Here is a 22,933-nt window from a genome sequence, read left to right as displayed (position 1 = left end):
TTTGGGTTTTTTTTTTACATAATAGTCACACTAACAAATATATGTTATGGCTTTTATATAAATTACATCACAGACGGAATATTTGTATTCGGAGTTTATTATTAGTTTATTCCGGTTACTCCGGAAGTGTGAATAATGTTATGGTTGCGACCTCTGCCGGCGGAAGCATGTAAACGCAGGTTGAACAACGATGAAGTAAAATAACTTTAATGACATTTCAACGTGTGAAAACACAAGAATATTTTTTCAAGTTAGTGATATATAACGAATGGAAGACGTGTTTAGTTATTTATTTGTAAAAACAAAAAATCTAGGAATATTTAAGTGTGTTTTAAGTTTTTTAAAGTATTTAAAAATCCTCGAGGATTATTATTTGAAAAAAAATAAAAACAATTAAGAGACTCAAAGACTTCTCGATCCTTTATGTATTGGTTTGATACATATATCAGGAATATTCATTGGTAGTAATGAGCTCAATGCAACAGCAGGTGTCACACAGTAGCTGCGAGCAAGAACAGGAGGTGTCAGCAACTTCTGCACCACAAAGATAAAACTTCAAAAGATTCCTGGATTCAGATGCAAATGGTATTTTTTTTTTGTATCTTTCTGGGTCGGATCTCAGGGGTTGAGCCGGAGCGACAGGAAGAAAAAAAATGGCCAGACCTGTCCTACAGGACGACCAGGTCCCTGAGAGCGACCCGGTTAAAGTGAGGCTGTAAATGTGATTTATGGGCCTCGTGTCGACAGACGGCAAATGTGTCCAACCATTTGGAAGGTAAACCTTCTCTGAACATCTCAAAACACAATTGAGACGTAACTTCACTCGAAGATTCCACAGTTGAAGCACAGTCTGCGTTATACCTCTGCCAAGGAGGTTGTAAATAGTTTGAATTCAAATGTAAAGTGGATTATTCAGATTATAATTCCAGGAAATGTAGATATATAGATATAATTATTAGGAAGTGTATATTGAATTTTCGGTTGTGTTGGAGATTTCCATCTGGATCCAGGAAACATTTGAAGAATGCGTGGACAGCGCAGTGACTTACGTTTATAAATTAAAATGACAAGGCTTCAGTAAGTGCTTTTCTAGTTACTTTTATAAGCAGCTCCTTCTTTAAGCTCGACTTATCTTCAATGTTCCGAGAACACCGAGCATTATTGACGTGATGAGTCATCAAAAGTGACTCATCAAAAATGTGACCTTTAGACGCGATTCAAAAATGATTTGTCGAATCTACAGGTAGAATATGTGACCCTCGTCAGGCTATAAGGAACCGTTTTTCCAAGACTGTTTAAATTCTGGTTATGGTTTTTAAAAACCGTCTTCCTGACTCGACTCTATTTTATGGTTTTCATTAATGGCGCGGTTACGAAACAGATTTTTTTTTTATTGTTTTCCACGGAACGAACAGTCGAGCTGGTCGGACGGCTTCTGTATCAGCAGGTAAAAGCATGTTGGCTGCCGTGCGAGGACGTCACACACGCAACACCCGAGGCTAACGTCTTAAGTCGGGACGGGTTGCAGAGAAAAGGGAGAGGCCCCACTTAAACCAACAGAAACACACCTTACAGGGCGTGGCCCCCCCAACACACTGACGGGGAGGGAGGCTCCGGTGTCATTTTCAATTCTTGCTTGTCGGTTTGAATCCTGAAGAATGTCGAGAACACTCGGTCGATGGTGAGAAAGCAGTTTACTTGTTGTCTCGACTTGTTTTTTCGAGACGCCAGACGACGTCGCAGGGGTTTGATGTGGTGTCGCTGCTGGAGGACGAGGACGAACGGAGGGTTGAACAAAGAGCGTCAGTGTGGCGTAGTGAGTGATCGCAAATAACAATTACATTTGTGATCAAAAACACAACATTTAAATAGTTATTTCCTTTGATATATGTTCTTTATATTTGCACTTTGTCATCCCTTGCACTTTGTCCTTGTTTTTATGAAACTATCGTCCTTTGACCTATGTTGTTTATATTTGCACTTTGTCATCCCTTGCTCTTTGTTCTTGTTTTTATGAAACTATCGTCCTTTGACCTATGTTGTTTATATTTACACTTTGTCATCCCTTGCACTTTGTCCTTTTTATTTGCACTTTGTTCTTGTTTTTATGAAACTATCGTCCTTTGACCTATGTTGTTTATATTTGCACTTTGTCATCCCTTGCGCTTTGTCCTTTTTATTTGCACTTTGTTCTTGTTTTTATGAAACTACCGTCCTTTGATCTATGTTCTTTATACTTGCACTTTGTCCTTTTTATTTGCACTTTGTTCTTGTTTTTAAACTAACGTCTTCTGTGAACTTTGAGTCCCACCCGAATGACTCTACTTGTCTGGGGGCCAGCTTTTCTGCAGGACGTCCAGCTTGTGGCCCTCTACGACTATTTCCTGTTGAACGTTATGCAAACAGATGAAACATAGATCCACAACTTCACGAATCATTTACCACATTCAGTACATTCATCGTTAAACCTATTTCCGTGTAAAATAAAAAGCCTCTAAGGGCCCGATCTGGCCCACAGGCCTTAAAGTGACAAGTTTAAAATATAGATATTTTAGGGTTTTTTTCTGAACAATTTCTCATATCAAGGCTTCAACACGAACATGGATATATTTGGATGATTTTCAGTTTGTGTTTTTTTGAAGACGACTGAGCTCCAGTGGCTACATTAAATAAAACTTACATTATGTGTCTAGAACTCTGAAAAGGGACAGATTACTCTAAAAATAATCCCAACGGTTGGCCCCTGGGGCCATTATTTTGACACATAAATCCTATTAGTATAATTTAAAGATTAAAATCTAAATTACCCCCTGTTTGTTCAACAGAATTTTATGTCAAACAAACATTCGTATTTTTACAGGACGTTGAATTCATTGCTCATACATGACCTTAAACACGGCTCGTCCTATATACGTTTTATTTAACGTACAGTGGACCGACACCGGCTCTATAGACCGACCCGACTGGTGCTTCCGAGAGGTCCTGGTAGACTTGCTGTCCATTCAGCAGCTGCTCTCAGACATCAGCAGATTGTGCCGCGCTCAGCAGAAACTCGCCCTTTGATTCCGTGGATTGACTAAGAGCAGTCGACCATTTTGGGAAGCATGCGGGCCACACCTGTCTGCGAGGGCTCCGGCTCGTGTTGACTTGCTGAGAGCGAAGTCCACGTGAGTCACACAAGCTCCGAGTCACTCCACGATAACCATCCACGAGGAAGGAGAAACTCTTCCTGTACGATGCGCTCCTTAAACCTTATTCCTTGATCATAAAAGTTTGTGTTTTGGATTCGTGTCGTTGAACCGGTCTCTCCTCAGGTTCTTCCACCTGAAGACTTCAAACTGATGAATGCAGACAGAAGTTCAGGTGTCATTCTACATACGTCAGGTTCTTAAATGGAGCGGTAAACAATATTTCTGACTGTTCCATGACCTGCAAAGTAAACATGGGTATTTGACCTTACATTCCTTCAGCCAGAAACACTCATCTTCTCGTGGTCTACTTCAGTCAACTAGATGTATGCACATTTAATTCTCAGTTTATTGATGACGGACTCAAGTCATTTCTGTCACATTTAACTCAATCAATCCAGTGCAAGCACCTAGTTGTGTTGCCATTTCTTACTTTTTTTTATCATTTATTCCTGTTGTTAATGCCAGTGTTGGGGAAAGTTCACTTTCTAACTAGTTCAAATCATCTTAAAACGAACTGTTTCAGTTCATAGTTCAAAAGCTTATGACTCCAAGAATAAACCAGTTCATAGTTGTTTTTTTTCCATGTTGCTAGAAGCTTTTTTTTCCCTTCAAAATGATCCAAAACCTATATATAAAAGTTAAAGTTGGCAATCAGTGCAAAGTCTGCAATTATTAAACCCGTTTTAAAAGAACTTCCTTATCATATCGATAAAATTTTAACATTTGCCAGTATTGTCAAAACAGACATATATTGTTGTAGTGGAATACAATATAAAATACAATGACAATAAAAAAGATAATTAACGTACAGTAAAATAAGTGAGTTGCAAGTTAAAAAAAAGGGTGTAAAATAATTAAGTACCTGAGGTGTTCATGATCCAGACATGATACTATTTTGAATCATAATGAACCAGGTTTTCAACAGGGCAGCATTTTCTGTCTATTCAGTCACATTAGCAAAGATGCGTTCGTGGTCCTGAGGTGCAGATTGTCTTTTTCAAAGTCGGGGGCAAGGCTGAAACTAAATGTACATTTTCTTTCCATCCTCATGGGCCCCTTAAAAATCTTGCAAACTACTGGACCAAGATGAACGGAGTGTGACAATCGCAGACACCGGAACGAACGTGTTCTCAAAAGACCTTGCCTAACAAAGAAGGAAGACACTACAATTAAATATTGACATTAAGCTCAAGTTTTCTGTCGTTCATCTCCAGTTTTAATGACTATTATTCTGTTTTTAAACTCACCATGACAGTCTTTTGCTGTGAATTAGAAAAGTTTGTTCACATATATCAGACGAGCAGAAGAATAAATAAAAATGATTGGTCGGTGGACGTCCAAGTTATGTAATGTTTTTATTGGTATTTTTGGAGAAGACCATAGGTTTTACAACAGATTCAATAATAATAACAATTCAGAGCTCTAAAGAGAGGGAGAGAGCCAGAGCGTCTTTCTACCATCGACTGTTGCCATCAGCTGCTTATATCGTCAACAGGCAAACTCCTAATCACCAGAGGAAAAAAAAAAAAAAAACGAAAAAGAAAAAAAAACAAAAGAAAAAGAAAACTCCATTTGATTTTTTTTTTTAGTAAATAACATCCATGGTTGCATCATTCAATTTCTCAGAAACAAAAAAAAAAAAAAAAAAAGAGGGAGAAGAGTTTTCAGGTTTACATGTTTTAACATTTGCTCGGTAAAAGGAGGGAGTGACAGACGCGGTGAGGATGGTGGAGTTTGAGATGTTTCCACTGGGAGGGAGAGAACAGAGGGACCCGCTGACTAGCTTAACTCCAGTTTCCAAAGAAACCTGACAAAAAGTCAACACTGAAAAGAGGACAGACGAGGGAGAGATAGGCGGGTGAGTGAGTGTGTGAGGGTCACGGGTGAGAAGGGGAGAGGGGTCAAGGGGGGGCTATAGCCTCCACATCCAAAAACCTGGTTTGTCATTCTTCTTTTCCTTCGGAGTGGAGAGATTTTTTTATATACACATATGAATATATAGAGAACACAGCAGACAAATGCGTGTGTGCGTCTATACGATTCCATTACATAGATAGTTATTATGGAAGGAGAGACACAGACTTTCTGTTTGTCGCTTGTCCAGGAAGATAGACTTGTTGGTCCTGGTCACCAACACCTCTTCACCTTCTGCTGTGGGTCCACTCAGAAACCTGGAGACACAAAACAAACACACACACTCATTACGGACATGTCGGCGGCGTGGGGGGGCGGGTGGGGAGCAGGTGAGTCTTAGTGAGGCGGAAAAGAAAGCTGGAGAGAAAAGTGTCATCCTGCGGAGTGTGGAAAAAAAAAGGTGGCGAGAAAAAGCAGTCGAGCTCAGGTTGATTGGTCTCCTAGCAACACCCTCGCAATCGAGCGAGTTTATACTGATGGGCAGAGATCACCAAAGAGTCGAGCGTCGCAACAACACGGTTTTATCGCTGCAACATTCACCCGGGTAAGTGAATTTTAATTTAGGTTCTAGGAAAACTAAGTCGTGAGACGAAAAATAGGCTCTCAGAAAAACCCAACGTCCCATGATTCATACCTTCACCACCTTAGGGGACAAGTGTGTATCCTTGAGTCTCAAAGTAGTTTGACGGAAGAAACCCAGTGAACCAACAAGTGGAGTGTTGAGTCACAAACAGCCTGCTGACGAAGTAAACAAACAAGTTTGTTCACTTAAACACGCTTACGGTAGTTTTCCTAAAGACTATAATGCACTGAATCATCCTTGAAACTGTGACCAGTATGTCGGTCATTGGATCAAATGACCTCATGGTTGTGCATTGGTTTACAAAGCTTCTCCAGCCAATCCTATCAGAACAGCCCCACGTTTCTACAAATGATTTTCGAAGAAAGATATTTAAGACCTGTATGATAAATCTGATGATGAAGGTGACAGTAACAACACAATGATAAAAAAAAAGGATCAACAAGACTGTCAAAGTTGTGCTCTTTAAACCGACAAAAGGCAGTTGTCATTGGAGCATACACAAATATTTGCACATCATGACTTTTGAATCAGTATGGACTCGAGGGCTAGAATTATAACATTTAATTAATTGCTTTAAAATTGAACTGCAATTGGAACATTTTTGAGAGAACGTTTATATACATCTACTTCTCGTGAAAACAAAATGAAGCATATTATTACTAGACCGAACCCATTAAAGTCGTGATGCAAAGGAGAAAACGTAACAATAGTTAAAAAAAAAAAAAAACATCAAACGAACATAAGATAAAGTCATAAGGGTGTTTCCTGATGCAAACTTGTCGACATGGTGCATTTCTTAATATTCCAGTTTGGCAGCTATTTAACAAACGCCTCAAAGTTTTGTTCAAATCACTAGTATCTTTCAACACCTCCACGTAAGCACAATGCGTGTGTATGTGTGTGTGTGTAGCCTTGCATACTGGAAAAACAGGGTGTGTCTCACAATTCTAAACTTTATGACTTTTTTGCTTCACGTTTGCGGTCGCCATCTTGTTTCACTTCTTTTAAACGTCAACCCTCATAGCACTTAAAAGTCCTGCTTTCTTCCAGAGCTGGGCCGAGTTGAGGAATCAGACATGTGGTGTGTGTGTGTTGACTTGCACTCCAGTAACCGTGCGAGAGTCAAAGGCCAGACACGTTGACGCAACATCAGAGGTCACAGATTGATTCGGTTTCATCAACACGGTTCACAGGGAAAGCGAAGATCTTCACTGACGATCTGTAAAGAGTCACGTGTCTACAGGATAAACGCTCGAACAGTCGCTTTTGTGTACTTAAAGGATCGGATCAGAAACGGCCGAGATCAATAAACCCAATACCCTTTTCAATGGAGTCGTGACGACCATGTTTCAGGCAACATCCATGATGACGTCATTTCACACGTTATTCAACATCAACGCAAGTGTGAACAATCCTTGTCATGTTTACAACTGAGGTTGTTTAATTCTGTGTAAATTGTGGGATTTCCCTTATCTGTACATTTCTTTGTTCAAGATTTTAACGCATTTGTTGTGCTTCCAGGACGACTTAAAACTTGTCAAAACATCCAAAAGAAACACCGCAAATTCATATACAAACATCAAACTAAATAATCAAATTGGGTTAGAATTAAAACAATTTACATCGGACTGGACAAGTCCTTTCAATTATTTTTTGAAGAAGCCATTTTTAAAACGGCAACTTTTGTCGTCGCGTTTGAAAACTGTCGATGCAATTGGTATTGTGGCTACAACACATCGGACCACGTTTTCCATCTCTATGGTTTTATTGTAAACTCTCCATTTACATGAACAACATTTAGGAAATAACCCTATTTGACATCATCGTACATTTCTTCTCCAACCTTTAGCTCCTTGTATTTATTCAGATATACACAATTATTTAGCTTGTAGGTGTCGTCTTGAGGACCTTGAGGAGTTGTCAGGCGTCGGATTATTCTTGGGTACTCTTTTTGTCTCTTTTCTCGTCTTAGAATCATTTTTTGACCTGACCACGTTATCATCTGCCTTATCAAGTTGAAATCCTTCTGCTTCTGAAGACAACTTCTCTAGAATAAACAAAAAAAAGTCTTAGTATCTGGACTGTTGTTTTCATAGAATATATGTATACAGTTGAGCTTGTAAACTTGCAACTGTCATAAAACAAGTGTTCACATTCTCATTATCATTTCTCCTACTTAACCTCCCTCGTAACTTCAAAAATATTGTTCATATTATTGAATATTTCATCACCAATTGTTCAGAGGTCGTTAAAAAACTGTATTGAAGGAAAATTAAACTTTGGATTTATTAGAAAACGTATCTAATTGTAAGACATCGTGCAGCTCGTCTACTCACCTGCCATAACTTGCCTAGAATGTTCGCACGAGTACAAGCCAACTGGCTCGTTGTCTTATACAGTACACATCACAAGAAGAGCCTTCAATTATGCAACATATTCTGTGTAACATTGTGAGTCACATGAAAGGCGTGTGATAATATCGCTTTGATTGATTCAGAGTTAAATGCTGAACAATCTGTTTTTCCTTATTAACTTTTGGGCTTAAAAATTAACAAATGTCTACCAAAATAATATTGTGACCATCTTTACTTAAAACCCCTGATTTAGGATGTGAACACAAATATACAACGGTAAGATCCGGGTCTTTAAGACACCCAAACCTTCCTTTAATTAGTTAAGATCAGCAAATATTTTCTTAGGAATATGAATCTGCATTTGCTATAGTGGGAAGAATACATTGTTTATGAATAAGAAAAATTCAAAGAGCAAAATAAAGCCCCACCTAAATATAACCCGGACATAAAGCAGCTCAAGTGCTGACTGTGTGCTTTAGGCCTGGTCACAACAGCAACACAAATACACCTTATTAAGCACACAATGATAGTTTCCTCGAGCGAAACAGGGGTAAGCATAAGGGATTCATTCAACGGATCTGTTCATTTTCCCAGCAAGCTCAACCGCAAATGTGGAAATGTGACCAACATGTGTGCATGTGTGAAATAAAACCAGTGGTCTGTGAGCGGCTGCACATCCAACTTCAGACTGTGGTACATAACAGCTGTTTTACAGGAAAAGCATCAAAACGGACGAATGTTATCTGCAGTGACTACTGTGAGCTGGCGACGTCGTTTCTTTACAGGTTCATCGGTGACAAAAGCTTACTTTACAAATCGGCGGCGGGTTCTTTACAAAAAGCAATTTGGACAAAACAGCAGAACTGTTGCTTGCGCCCCCCCCACCCCTTCTACCATTCTGTGTGAAAATACACTGCTGGAAGAACGTGTTTGCAATCCGGGGAGCGACCACAGTAACGGATGGGCGACATGTGTCTCCTCGTCCTCCAGGACCAGTTTTTCATCGCGACTGCTAATGAGTCACACCTGTTTGCAGTCTGGACAGATGTGGTTCATTAATGTCACGGTACAAAAAAAAAGAAACAGCACAAGGGAGGAAGTGTTAATGAGAAATAGAGAATCTATTTTATCATCATCTAGTTTGAAGAGGGAGCTTAAATGGAGACAGACTGAAGAAAGGTAGGAAATTTGTCATCAGAGTGAGTTGGTTAAACACACTGTCACAGTGGAGAAAGCCCATCGTCCAGCCCCAACAAAGGAACAGAAGAGTTTGGCATCAAAGTTAGTAGTCAAATTCCCCAAGGACGTCTTTGCTTCGGCAAGACAGACCAATTGTAAAAATCTATTTTCTTTTTTTCTTTCTTTCTGTTCTTTTGAAAAGGTGACTCCTCAAAACTGTTCTTTGACTCCATTCGGCAGTGACAATTTGGCATCATTCCAATCATTTCATTATATAACTGGACTCATCTGTGCGTCTCAAATAATAAAAAAAAACGATAATATCCCTAGCTATGATACTAAGTAGCTAACTGAGCAATTGGTGTCTGTGGAAAAAAACGTCGCTTGGCTGTTTGCTACTAACCTTTCATGTTAGGCTTGGGTTTGTCAGTTTGCTTGCCTGTGGGGGTTTGTGCCTGCTGGCTCTGCCCCCCGGAAGTGGCTCCCTGCTGGGCAGCTTTCTGTTTCAGCATGGTCCAGTCAAATGTGTAGTCATACTGGTGGTTCAGAGTCCTGCAACACATGGTTAGAACAGCACTTTGAAAAACTTCTATGAAAAGTGTGGGTAGTGTCCAACAGAAAGGAAAAATGAGGAAATCAAGGATCATGGTATATTAAGGCTTTATCTAAAACATTCCGTTGGTTTTCTGCATCCACCTTTGTTATCATTACATTATGGTAAAACAAGAAGTTATCTACAAGTTATCTGCTTTAGATCGGTCAATTTGTGCTCTCGTGGAATTGTTTATGGACATACGGCCTTAACAAGGGCCAATGTCATACATATGGTAGAAGAAAAGTGTTAAGAGTTTAGAAGCTTTATTGCCGATATCGTTGAAAGTTCTTCAATAAATGTATTACCTGAAGAGAATGCGGAACAACTGGCGCAAGTACATGTAGTCTGGTGCCTCCTCGAAACGCAAGCCACGGCAATAGTTCAGGTACATGGCAAACTCTGCTGGGAAACCCTGGGGAGAAGAAATCCCGGCAGTGAGACCAACGAACAAGACATAAAGAACACAGTGCGCTCTCATCAATTTACAGGACAAAACTTACCTTACAGAGGATTTCCACTGGGGTAGACATTTTCTTCTCTGAGATTTTCTCATACTTTTGCTTTTTTGTGGCAGCCTGAAAAAACATGTCCACATAAAGCCATTAATCAATGCCAGGTCACCTGCTTAAGAGAGCTTAACAGCATGTTTAGTATATGATCATCTGGCCTGACCCACGCGGTCACTATCCAACCAGAGCTTTAAAAGAACTGTCTAAAATAGTTTTGAAGGCAATTCAACTTTAATAATTAAAGTATCTCCAAGTATTAGCCAACAAGAAATACCCTTTGATTATTTTTAACGTCAACATATGCCGCTACTGGGTTTAATCAGGGTAGGCAATGGCAATGGACGGCTCAGATATTAATGCAATACAAAACAGTTTTTCCCCTTTGAAAACTGTGGTCCACAGAAAGTTAGATTGGTGTACCTTTAGTCCTTGCCATGGTAGACTGGTTCTGTTGAAGTACATCAGCACATAGCCTAGTGACTCCATGTCATCACGGCGACTGGAGACGACAGAATTTACAGTTCAGTACAACTTGTGTTAAAATACAACTGAAACTTCAAGAAACGTTGGTATAGACGAGGTCATATGTACCTCTGTTCTATGCCAAGATGTGCATTAATGGAGGCATAGCGTGCCGTGCCAGTCAGATTCTTGTCTTCTCTGTAGGGGATGTGCTGTCGTGATCGGTTGTCTCGGTACTTCTTTGCCAACCCGAAATCAATGAGGAACAACTGATGGCAGATGGAGAACACCGGTTAGATTCCATTTCAGATGGAAAGCAATTACAGGATACGAAAATTGTACACAAAAAGAACATGCACAACGTATAGAGAATAAAATGAAACCATAGATATGCTGCAGCAGGTCAAGCTGGAAAACAACTATGTGCAAATATAAAAATGTGTGTTAGCAGTTACAAATGAACATATTTACATAGTGTAGACATAACTGTGTTGTAAATGAGGCATCACACATGGTATCTAAGGGACTAACCAACTTCCAGATGTGCAAGGCTGCATTTCAGTTTTTGCTAGACTGTTTTAAATGTACACACACATGGTAGGATAAAGTAGAGATTCAATGCCGACAACAAAAGGACTTCAAATAAAGTCAGCACAACATAACTCAGTAGTTTAAATTACTCTAAGTACCTTCTAAAGATTATGGTTCTATTAAACTATAAGGCAAACATAGCAGATACAAGCCTACCACCTCAATTTTGAAAAACGTACACATTCAATGCACTGTGACAGAAGCCCACTGATTCAAACTGTAAAGTATTTTAAAAAAAGTTACACTTAGCCAGCGATCACCTCATATTATGACTAATGCAATGTTCCAATATCTACATTAACGCAATAGTATTAGAAGTTTATAGCTAGAACAGTACTATTCTGTTAAGAAATGCTCACCTTTTATAATGTAATACTCCCATCAAAAAACATTAAACACTCCCTTGTTTATTGATACCCAATTGGATCAGTGTCCAAGCAGTTATATTCTAAACTTACTGAGTCACCAAAAGGTTTATACAACTATCAAAAACCCAACTTCATTCACACAGCTGAAGGTACCAGGAATGCCAAAGGTTGTTAACAAATATTTAAAACCATGAGAAGGGAGCCCTATATAAACCTTAATGTCCACAAACACAGATTGACCACGTGCAACCAGACTGCACCCCCTTACTATAACTGCCATGTGCTCAACTTCTTAGCAGCAGCTGCTTCCCTGATGTATTCCTGTCACTGGACTAGCTGGAATGCTTGCATTTGTTATCATTTGTCATTTAAAGTAAGCTCTTCTGATATAAACAACTAATGCAGAGTCGGGTGACTTAACCTGCACAAAATCCTATTCATGCATACCAGCAGACATGTTTGTTGAGAAAAATCGTATCCATTTTGGGTACAAGAAGCAACAGAAGCCACAGGCAGTGTCGGACCATTTTAACAAAATATCTGGCATGTGATCGTCGATGTTAGACTGCAAGTTATCAACTAGATTAAAGCATTATATAAAGCTACAGTACAAAATTTAGATGTAGCCGTTTGCATTACACACAAGTGTTTATAAGAGTTTTTTTGCGTCATTTAAAGGTTTGGGAGTTCCGTTGTCTTAGTCTCATCTTAAAGTTAAGCTAACTGGAAAGCTGTTTTCTGATACCAGATGATATGAAAGGATAAAGCGCTGAGAGCTACACGCGCAGCCTTATAAAGCAGGCTTCCATTGCATTAGCACTAGAGCTTGTTTACTCCCCATTATCATAAAATCATTGTGATCACATGACATTCTAGAATGATGCTTTCAGCTGAATAAGGATTTAATGAAAGCTATTATGAGAGTAGTAACTTTGTAAATAAACAATAGGGGATCCAAGCAGATGTCTTTAAGCTTATCACAGCAGCTTTCACTTTATAACGCTTGAATAGATACAAGAGTCTATTGCTCTTAAAAGCTGTGCAATTTTTTAATGCATTTTCACCATCCCTATTATTCTGTTATCTAAACCATCATTTGCATAAACATGAGTTATTTTATATTTAACATACCTTCAATAAGAACACAAATGTCACCTAAACTCCGTTCATATGGTCATGCTTAGAGAGTACTTGCCATACGAATCAGACTAGACTACTGAGGCAACATATGCTATCCTTGCAGTAGCATGAATGCTGGTGGGTGGGGAGTTATGAGTGGAAGATGGGTGCAGATGATTCTGTTCACTTGAAGCCAGTGTAGTTAGAAATGATTGCAAAGCGTCAACTGCGGTTTGTGAGGCAGCTGTTGTAGCGGTAAAGGTCACACCTGGTTTAATCCTGAGAAAGATGGGTCCTGAGAAGAGCTAACAGCCAAGCTTCTTTTCCTCTTCCCCACTGACGAGTCTAAACACTAGAGCAGACAGTAGAGGGGCACGGGTCAAAAGTCATACAAGCCTCCGTCCAGCTTCATTCATAGCATGAGTACAACAGGAAATTTGGGTTGCACCCATTTCTTTGAGGCCGTTTTGGTTCAACTAGCAGCTGTGTACAGTGAGGGGAGGCACCTCCTGTACAGCCGAGGCTGGACCAACACATGCAGAGACAATTTTAAATTTCAATCAATCTGGTTATCCGTCGAGAAGAACAGACTTTTCTTCCGACAGAGCAACCCTTTGCAAGACAATTCCAAATGTGGAGGTGTTGAAACTTAAAATATGTCTGACAGTGACAATAAAGGCCAGTGCAGACAGGCAACACCACTGCTAAGAAAAGACCAGGAGAGGGGGATGGGTGGCAGATGATAAAGACACTATTCCAAGTATTTATATATAATTCTGCTAACAATGAGGACTTATGGACCCCTGTGGTTAGTCTGGAATTGATGTCACTATAAAGATGTTCGCCTCCACCGGTGAATACTCTCAGCTAAATACAACTTCATAAGTAAAGATATAGTTATACATGCCTGTCTCAATGGACTCAATTCAAAACGTTAACCACGCCTCAACTCATAGGAATATGGCTAAACAAAGCATAGAAAGATCACTTAAACCAGTTTGTTAGCATCAGCAGGAGATTACATTCTGTTCAGAGATTATAAATGACAAGTACGCTTGAAAATGAGCATACAAAGTTGAGCTTGTGTCGTCTATATCACAAAATAAAGGACTCACTGACACATCTGACTGAATCTACAACATGTAGCTCTGAATTCCAACCTACTACATGCACATGACTAGAAACCCACTGTAACACAACAGGTACTTGAACTTTAATTATGTGTACCCTGATTGTTTCATCAGTAAGAAGATCAAGCCCAAGAACACAGTCAGAAAATACTTAATCCAAATAGGTTTTTGTGTATTTCCTCACAGGCATGACAGTGAGTGCATACAATTATTCTAGAGTCTTTATTTAAAAAAGGTAAAAAAAAAAACAACAACCAGCAGTCATATTTTGGGTATGAACTGCTTAAACAGTTAAAGAAATATCTCGTTTCAAAAGTTAAGCTGACATGGAATGATTAAATATGAATACACCGATAGGCTTTACACTTGCATATAAACATTTGTTGTTTACAAGTGGGATTGGATGACAAAAAAATATAACAGAAAAGGTATTGAGGTCATCTTCTGAAATTAACAAACGTGATTACATTTTTAAAGACCCACTGCCCCTCAATAGTTGATCAGGCCTTAAACATTATCATGATACATGGCCATGAAACAAGACAAGTCATTTCAGGTAGTTTATCTCAAATACCTCAAAACTGGCCAGCCTGCTTCAACAGGTATTTCATCAGTTGACTTATATTCCCATTGTTCCTTATATGCAGCAACGTCAAATTTAACAGTTTGGTTCGCTGTGTGATTAGTTCAGGGAGCATGTCCAGACAGGCAAAGTGTGCCATGGTTGTCTTCCCGACTGCACAGTTATCCTGCAGCACTGCTTTTCTTCTGAACCCACTGCAGCATGGAGTTGCAACCAACACCACATCGAAACACAGTTAAATCATGTGACTGAATTTGGTCTAATAAGCACAGTCACATTTTGAATATACCCCAGAATTGACAAATAATCTTAAGTGATGTCAACAAGTAGCTTCTAGTTGTGAACAGCAGAGCATGCTGTGCCGAGGGTGTACCCCTTTATATGACCATGCCAAATTGGCATCAGCCACCTTTCATTGCTACAAGCACAAACATGAAAAGATACAAACAAGATGTTGAGTAAAAGGGAAATGTTGCTCAGCTCATCTTGGTAGAAGGGCCAAGGAGACAAGCGTAACCAAACCAAGGCTGATGTGAGTCACTTGTATAAATAAAAGTCAGAAAGAAAATTGTTGAAAAGGGAACATCAATTACAATGTGGAAGAATGCAAATTAACTTAATGTTGACCAACCTTCAACATCCTGGTTTCTAAGACAAAGGGAAAAAAATGCTTCTAAAATGGGTGTGTAATCAGAGTGTACCACATAGCCTGTAGACGGGGTGTAATGGGTTCTATTGGGAATGTTCTGTTCTGTGGCTTATACACTTCAAATAAAACGTACATTAGGTAAACACCACCAACAATGACATTTTTAATCTACACATTGAAAGACAACCGATAAGACAAGCTATAAAATAAAAGCAAATATACCCTTTACAACAAAACTAAGAATACTTGTGACCTACTAGTCAAACACTAGAAAAGCATCACTGACAAAGCCAACTGATCAAAATGCCGACTACACAAATTCTTAAAACTAATGGCACAAAGGCCAAGTCAGCCGATCATAGACCCGAAGTTAACGTCCTTGTAATTCAGCATGAAGAACTCAAGAAGATAGGGCCAACAAGCACTCTCTTTCTTACCTCAATGCCAGCAACAGGCTTTCTAGACTTTGTCAGTTCAACTCAGTGGAAGAGAAGCAATTCTTTGTTGTGAATTATACAATGCAGCACAGTGCACATACTTTGGAAGTTGGTCAAATATTCATCCCATGCTTAACTTTGCCAAATGTTGCCTGTCTGCAAGGCGCTTAACAGTAGATACCATTTTGAAAATCAGGCAACTGAAACACACAAATATATTTGAGACCCAAACAAAATACAAGATCTGAAATTTGGCTATGCTTTTTTTGCATGGGCATCAAAATAACGGTCAAACGTAGAAAAAATACATTGCCGATGTTGGGAAAGACAATTCAAGCAGGTTGTAGAAAACACAAGGAAGACAATATTTAAAAAAAAAGTGAAACCAGAGTTAGGAAGGTCCCAACTTTTTAAAAACAAACTATACACTTAGTATAGAAGTAGAACATAAATTAGTTACAGAATAAGACCTCGTGGTTTCCGTTTTGCTTATTAGGCTATTAGACCAACTCTTAATAGTGTATTGACAACTATATAAGCAACTCTGCTGTGACAGTGTTGAGCTAATCCTAACTACCAATTTATTGTTGCTCCCTCAAATGCAATATTTGCACTTGTATTCATCAACTCAAATTAAAGATTAATTAATCCGTCTCTACTTACTTATTTAAACCTAGTTAAATTAACAAATTCACAACGGACACTAGGTCTTATTTCATGTTTTCATGAGAAAGAGCATTGTGCCCGGAAGGAATCAGTTCATTAGTGGCATTAATACTACAGTGAAATAAATAACAGTCAACACTATTAAATGCACAACTCTCTAAATAAATACTTTGTCAATAATCGGGTAAGCCTGGAAAACAAATGGTCATTAAAACAGAGGCCTCTTCAAAATCAGTATGATTTGAAACAAAGATCCTCATGACCAGGAGTGAAGAGTTTTGTTTAATTCAAAATATGACTTACCTTGTTACAGTGACGGCCAATGCCCATGAGAAAGTTGTCTGGTTTGATATCTCTGTGGATGAAGTTCTTTGTGTGTACATATTCAATTCTGCTGATCATCTGCAAGAAAGCAAGACAGGAAGTAAGACCTTGATATGGTACACTGCAGGATTCTTGACTCTTGTGTACTGTGCCGTTTGGCATTTAAGGAAAAACATTTTAAGCACCACTGTCAACTTGCTTTTATTCACTCGCTCAAATAATCTGCAGTGAAATCTAAAACAAAAAACACGATTTGTATAATTTAACATTAAAACATTTGAAATGTAACCAATATTAAAGGAAGTGTTTTTGAGTATTAACAACTGACATGAATGAGGAAACTGTAAAAAAAAAAAAAGAAAAAAGAAAGAAAAAGCTGACTATATCCTCGATCCATTGTTTACCTTGTTCTCTGACAATTGTACATAGATTTGGTCACAATAATAATAAATAAATATTTAATTATAAGACAGGACTATCAAATATTTTATACTGAAGCAATGTGGTTGCAGTGTGGTTTTCAGGACCAAATGAGAGCAACACTCAAGCAAGGTTTACGGCACAATATTAATTTTAAGCCAATTATCTTGTTTTAATTGTGATAAGGTGTAAGCACCCACCCAGCCCCAATTTATTGAATTATGAAAATTCCAAAACAACTCTGCCAGCATTCCATTTGGTAAAAGAAAAAAAAATGTGATAAAGATTGAATGAGAAGTGAAAAATCGACCCTATAGTCTGCAAACAGACCATTTGTCAAAGTATTTTTTACAAGTGAGGAGCACTTTCTGTTGAAGCCTTCCAAGACTACGATGCAAGACTAGAGCAGGAGTTTAGAACATCAGCTTAAGAAACTCCAATATTGTAATCAACAAAGTAAATATAGTGGCATAATTTAGCAGTTATTACTTAAGGCAGAATAATTTAATATGTCATTGAAATCTACCCATCATTGAGAGTATTTTTTTCCGAGTGTATATTTGGTCGCTCATAATTTTGAACAGCTTTCCCGTTTTTTTTTTGTTTTTTACAAATACTAACTACGGGGAGAATATGTGCAATTACCTGATCTGCCAACATAAGGACAGTCTTCATGGTAAAGCGGCGGGAGCAGAAGTTGAACAGGTCTTCAAGACTGGGTCCGAGCAGGTCCATGACTAGGACATTGTAGTCTTTCTCCTGGCCATACCACCTGGTGACAAAAGATGCCAAGACAATTTTATCATCAACACTCTTGACTGAAGATGGTAACAAGATCATAGATACACTTTATTAATCCCTCTGGAGACACTATATAACAAAATGTACTTTTAACATTTAATAATGGTAAGTCCTGACCATTTGTTTATGCACTTTACTATTGATTTGGAAATAAACATTGTGGACTCAATTTATTAGCATGTATTAATAAAGCTTAACATGTCCGTTATTAACAGCAAGCAAACAAAAACACTGTTGACTTGGTAACAATGGCATGTCTATTGGTCGCTTCACCAACAAGAACAAACAAAGGAATGACTTATGGGTTCACATCACTTGTACTCCATTCCGAAGAAAATCCATTTAAATTATTTTTGAAGTTCAGTATAAGTATCAGTAGAGTTTGAAGCAACCAATAGTAAAATAAGGCAATACATATAAATCTTCAACTGATCTGCAATTAATTCTTGACACCAGAAAAGTCTGAAAATCGCATAAACCGTTGATAACTTGCATACTTTCCTTATGGACGTGATTAAGCCCTTTTTCAACCAACATAAGATTGTAAGAACAACTGACCCTAATTCCTTTCTGGTCAGACGGGTTTGCTCATGCATTTACACAGACCCTCAACGTAAATTTGACTAGCATTCTGGTGTTAGTGTGAATCAGAGTACGGCCATCACGGCTTTGAAAAAGAAGCATATTGCCACTTATAAAAGTAGGACGTTGACAGTTCATAAAAGAACAGGGTCCAGCTTCCTTTACAGAGTTGTGCAAGCATTGAAAAGACCGACAGGTAGTGACTGTACAAAGGTAAGCCAGGTTGTAAAGTGTGGGGGATGGGAATCTGGACCAGCAGGTAGGACAGGCTTAAACTAGCTTTAGCTGCAGATGTTAAACCAAGATATTAACTTTGAAGTATTGGTGTTTTTTCCCAGTGATCATAAGACTTGTTAAAAGTTAACATGGTTGAAGATTATAGAAATAGCCACAGCATCCAATAAGTGAAATGAGAGTTACTTGAAGACGTTTTAAATGTTTACCATAAACAACGTTGTTCAGGTACTATTTAAGCAACATACCATTAATGTTTACTGGTTTGTGGAGAAACAAGCATGTGGCAGTGGCCATGAGAAGGACACAAACGTGTAGTAACCATAAACCCCGGTGTGTCTGTAGCAAGTTCAGTTACTTAACAATGAAAGTCTCGTTTGTAGAGATGATGTGGGCGTGCAGAGTTCAGGTTTCAACTCAGTCGCAGAGGCCCGCAGTCATTGTCTGCAGAAAGCCATGTGCCAGCTGGACAGCTAACTGTATATGGTTGTGCGAGTGTGTGTGTGTGTGTGTGTTAGCATGTGTATGCAGGGCAGATATAGAACAGGGAAGGACGATCAACCAATGCTGATATAGACTGTCTTAGTTAAAAAAAACAAATGCACATAGTTTTGAATAAAATATGACTGAGTATCACCAACAAGTGTCACTGGAAAGTATTAAAAAAAAAAAAATACAAGATAGATTCCATTCCCGTAACTCAAGGAAACAAGTGTCAGAATGGAAGGAATCTGTTGAAATTGAAGCCTTAACGTTAATAATTATCAAAATGTTATTTAAGAACAAGTTGCAGAACAATTATTACTAATCACAAGGTTTTACTTTATAATGAACTCATAAGGATCTACGTGTATAATTAATTGTGACAAATAAAATTGCTGAATGAATAAGTGCAACAAACCAAAATACCATTTCTGATTTTTACACACAGCTGATTTTAAACTATTTGAAGCTTCCCAGAAAATATACATTTGACCAAACAGCTTAAAAAAAAAATACCACCATATGTTTATTACAATATAATCCTGCGATCTGATCAACTTCATGCGTATGCATAAGAGTTAATTATCCCACTTGTATGAGAGTTATTGAACAGAAAGAAAGTGTTTTAAAGGAGATTTAAATGTGTCATTAACAAATTATTCTTAAATTGGTGGTCGCTTTTGGATGGATGAGCAACTCGGTGTGGGAGTTTTGCGAGTATCATTTCAAACATTTAGCACAAGTTGCCTTAGTAGAAACCGAATTTAACATAGTTTGACCCCTCCTTGGAGTAAGACAAAACGCACAAATGTGATGACAGACATTTAAGAGCAACAGTTGTTGTGTTCATATGTTAAGGTCAAGGGTGAGCAACAACTTCTGAATTGACAATTGGTGGCTCAGGTTTTATTTATGCTTTCTCCTCCACATAAAGACTGCCTTTCTGAAGTACTAAATAATCAGATATATGTCAACGCTGAAATTTCATTGACTTGGTTATGAAATAGTCACAGGAATTGACAATGTAAAGCAGTGGTTAGCATTTAAATGTTTTAAATCATTATATCTGGGCTGATTATATAGTAACTTCTTTAACCATTAAGACGACGTGTCGTCAAATAGCACACAAGTGTTTGCTTTCAAATATTTAAACCAAAAATCGAAATGACACGACACTACGGATAAAATTCGTGACATTTCCTGGTCGGCATCCACCTTTAGTCAGGAGAGAGCACTGGGCTCTCTGGGCTTGGATTGTTGTTTTCTCCGCCGCCATTTTCTAAGCGAGCAGAGAGGAAGACATGTTGGGAGCTAACACAACAAAAGAGGAGCGGCCATTTCCAACCGCACAGGATAGTTTTCCCCACAAACATAACAGTTACTGTACACACAAAACCACATTTGACCAACCGTGAAAATCACGATCAACATTCACCGAATGGATACAGGTTCTGAGTCAGCGGAATCGTGGCCGTTGACATGAAACACGTTAGGTAGATTAGCAGGCCTTAATACCCAACAGGCTGCTCGACTACAAGTCCTTTTTTGGGACAAAAATCGAGCACAATATCGTACATAAACGGCGAGTAAAGTTACCTTATGTGAGGGATCCCGACACCGCCTTGTAGGATTTTATACAGCTTGCTTTCGTATAACAACTGTGGATGTCTGGCTTTCTGTGACTCCAATTTTACTGCTACCTCCTGGAAATGGGGAAAAAGATGCTTTTAGTGACTTAAAAGATTGTGAATTTGACTTCGGATTCGAACACATTGACTCAAATCGAGTGCTTTCCATGACTAAACAGGTTTAAAAAATCCAGAAACTTAATGACGCCGTGATGCAATGTACATTACAGGGTGAGTCAGCCCAACTAGAAGTGTTCGACCATAAACCCATAAGTTCCACAGAAGAAGAAGAAAAAACCCAGTTGCTTACCTCTCCATTTGTGATGTTGATGGCCAGATATATGTCGCCAAAAGATCCAGATCCAATTTTCCGGACCAGCTTGTATTTTCCACCGACGATAAACTCGGTTTTGGAACCGCTGCTGCTCGCCATAATATCCAATTCCCCACGATTTCACTTTAGGAAAATTCTCTATGGCGATCTAAGCCAAATGCCAACCAAACATACAGAACCAAGTTTGTGTCGGATGGGAAGGAAATCGGTTCTGGATCAAGGAGCGTTAAAAACGCTTAAGTTAGGAGAAAATATATTGACTTCTCCACTTTCTTTCCTCCACCGACTACCATCAGCGAGTAAGGCCTTCTCGAAACGCCTTTTTATAAAAAGTATTACATCCGAAACTAAATCTGGAAAAAAAGAAGCCCTCGGCCTTCGACGACTGCCCAGAATACAGTAGCTAGGCGAACCGAATAAAAGCTAACGTTAGCATGAAGCTAACGCCGTCGAAAAGCCCGTCCCGACCTCCTCCGAACTGAGGCAAATGTCTCTTAAACGAATACTAATCCGAGGCTTCTCGCTCGTCCTCTTCCTTGAAAGCGTTTTTCGACTAACTTTCGAGGGTCGCAACCGTCTGTCCACAGCGCTACCCACTCAATCCGCCATCTTGTCTTCTCTACCCTTTCTCTCAGCTGGTTTCCGTGGGAGGCGATTAAGCTGTGGTTCGATTCGAGCCGTGCTCCCTTCAAGTGCCGTCGGAAATACTGTCCATGGGAGTCATAGTGCGCTTGAACGCAGCAGTACAGCGATTACTCATCCACAAAAGACGCCACACCTTCACAGAGGAAGTCTGAACGTATGGAATTTCACAGTCGAAGGTTTAAAGATATATGTTTTCTCCAGGTGCGGATAGTGATCGAGTCGCATTCATGACTTTGTGAAGTATCACTTTTGAGACGAGCCTTTTATGTCATTTTTGTAGTCATCCCATACCCTTTAAAAACACACTTGTTTTATTTGTTGTAATACATTTAGTTACGAATATGACGTCTTACTGTTGAGCTTATTTAAGGGAATAATACTTTAAAACAACACAGTAGTCTTGCCATATCTTCAGGATTAGACTGGTTTACTTAAGTAATATATAATATATAAAAAATGTGTAAAAAATGAAGTATGTAGTGATACATCTCATGAGCATTTTTTTCAAAATGTTTGGAGTCCAACATGGAATGATAACATATCAAAATATGCATTTAAAAATAACATTTTAATTGATTTACCAATTAAAATAATCGTTAATAGTTTGTTTTTTTTACCTCTGTTACTGTTAATTTCATATTTATTTACTTTTAAATCTCCATAGCTATCTATCAAATTCACTACATAAATAATATATATGCATCTTAAGGCCTAGCAGGTATGGTTTGTCTTTGCAACATCTTTTGTTAAAAATACAGTTTTGTAATACTTAATAATCTGATATCATGTAGTGGCATCACAAAATATGGTATGCTGCATCAAATAATCTATATAGTTTGGCGATAAAAGGAGGCACAAAAGTAAGTAAGTAAGTAAGTAATTTTTATTTATATAGCATTTTTCCAGAACAGGGTCACAAAGCGCTTAAACAATCAAAACAATATTCAAAAAAGTATATACACTTTAAAGGTCAAGATAAAACTGAGAACACAACAGGATTGATGACCTCTGTGCATATCTAGAAAAGCCTGTTAGGATCACAAAACAGAGTAAACAAACTACAACAGTGAAGAGAAAGGAAAAATAAAAAGGATTATCCAGGAAAACAATTACAAGTTCGAGACATTGATTGAAGACTCCATTAAGTTTCAT

At 38.5% G+C, this 22,933-nt stretch overlaps 1 protein-coding gene across 3 annotated transcripts; it reads right to left on the bottom strand.

Annotated features, from left to right (window-relative positions):
* Positions 1-4,533: 4,533 nt before the first annotated feature.
* Positions 4,534-21,888, bottom strand: csnk1a1 (casein kinase 1, alpha 1). Of its 3 annotated transcripts, none has more exons than XM_087799774.1 (11): positions 21,113-21,888; positions 20,771-20,877; positions 17,720-17,846; positions 16,634-16,732; positions 13,134-13,217; positions 10,917-11,056; positions 10,746-10,824; positions 10,317-10,391; positions 10,122-10,228; positions 9,661-9,773; positions 4,534-5,362 (listed from the first exon to the last, which is right to left on the bottom strand). In XM_087799774.1, the coding sequence occupies exons 1-11, from the start codon at positions 21,233-21,235 to the stop codon at positions 5,355-5,357; spliced, it is 1,062 nt and encodes a 353-aa protein (XP_087655900.1). In that variant the 5' UTR covers positions 21,236-21,888; the 3' UTR covers positions 4,534-5,354. The 3 variants fall into 3 exon arrangements, with proteins under 3 accessions (XP_087655900.1, XP_087655898.1, XP_087655901.1); XM_087799772.1 differs by having other exon boundaries at positions 9,625-9,773; positions 21,113-21,887; XM_087799775.1 differs by lacking the exon at positions 13,134-13,217 and having other exon boundaries at positions 9,625-9,773; positions 21,113-21,861.
* Between the last annotated feature and the right edge of the window lie 1,045 nt (positions 21,889-22,933).

The sequence above is a fragment of the Callionymus lyra genome, chromosome 9, assembly GCF_982586985.1.
Source record: "Callionymus lyra chromosome 9, fCalLyr1.hap1.1, whole genome shotgun sequence".
In the NCBI taxonomy this organism is placed as follows: Eukaryota; Metazoa; Chordata; class Actinopteri; order Syngnathiformes; family Callionymidae; genus Callionymus; species Callionymus lyra.
This window is presented reverse-complemented; position numbering and strand designations above follow the sequence as displayed.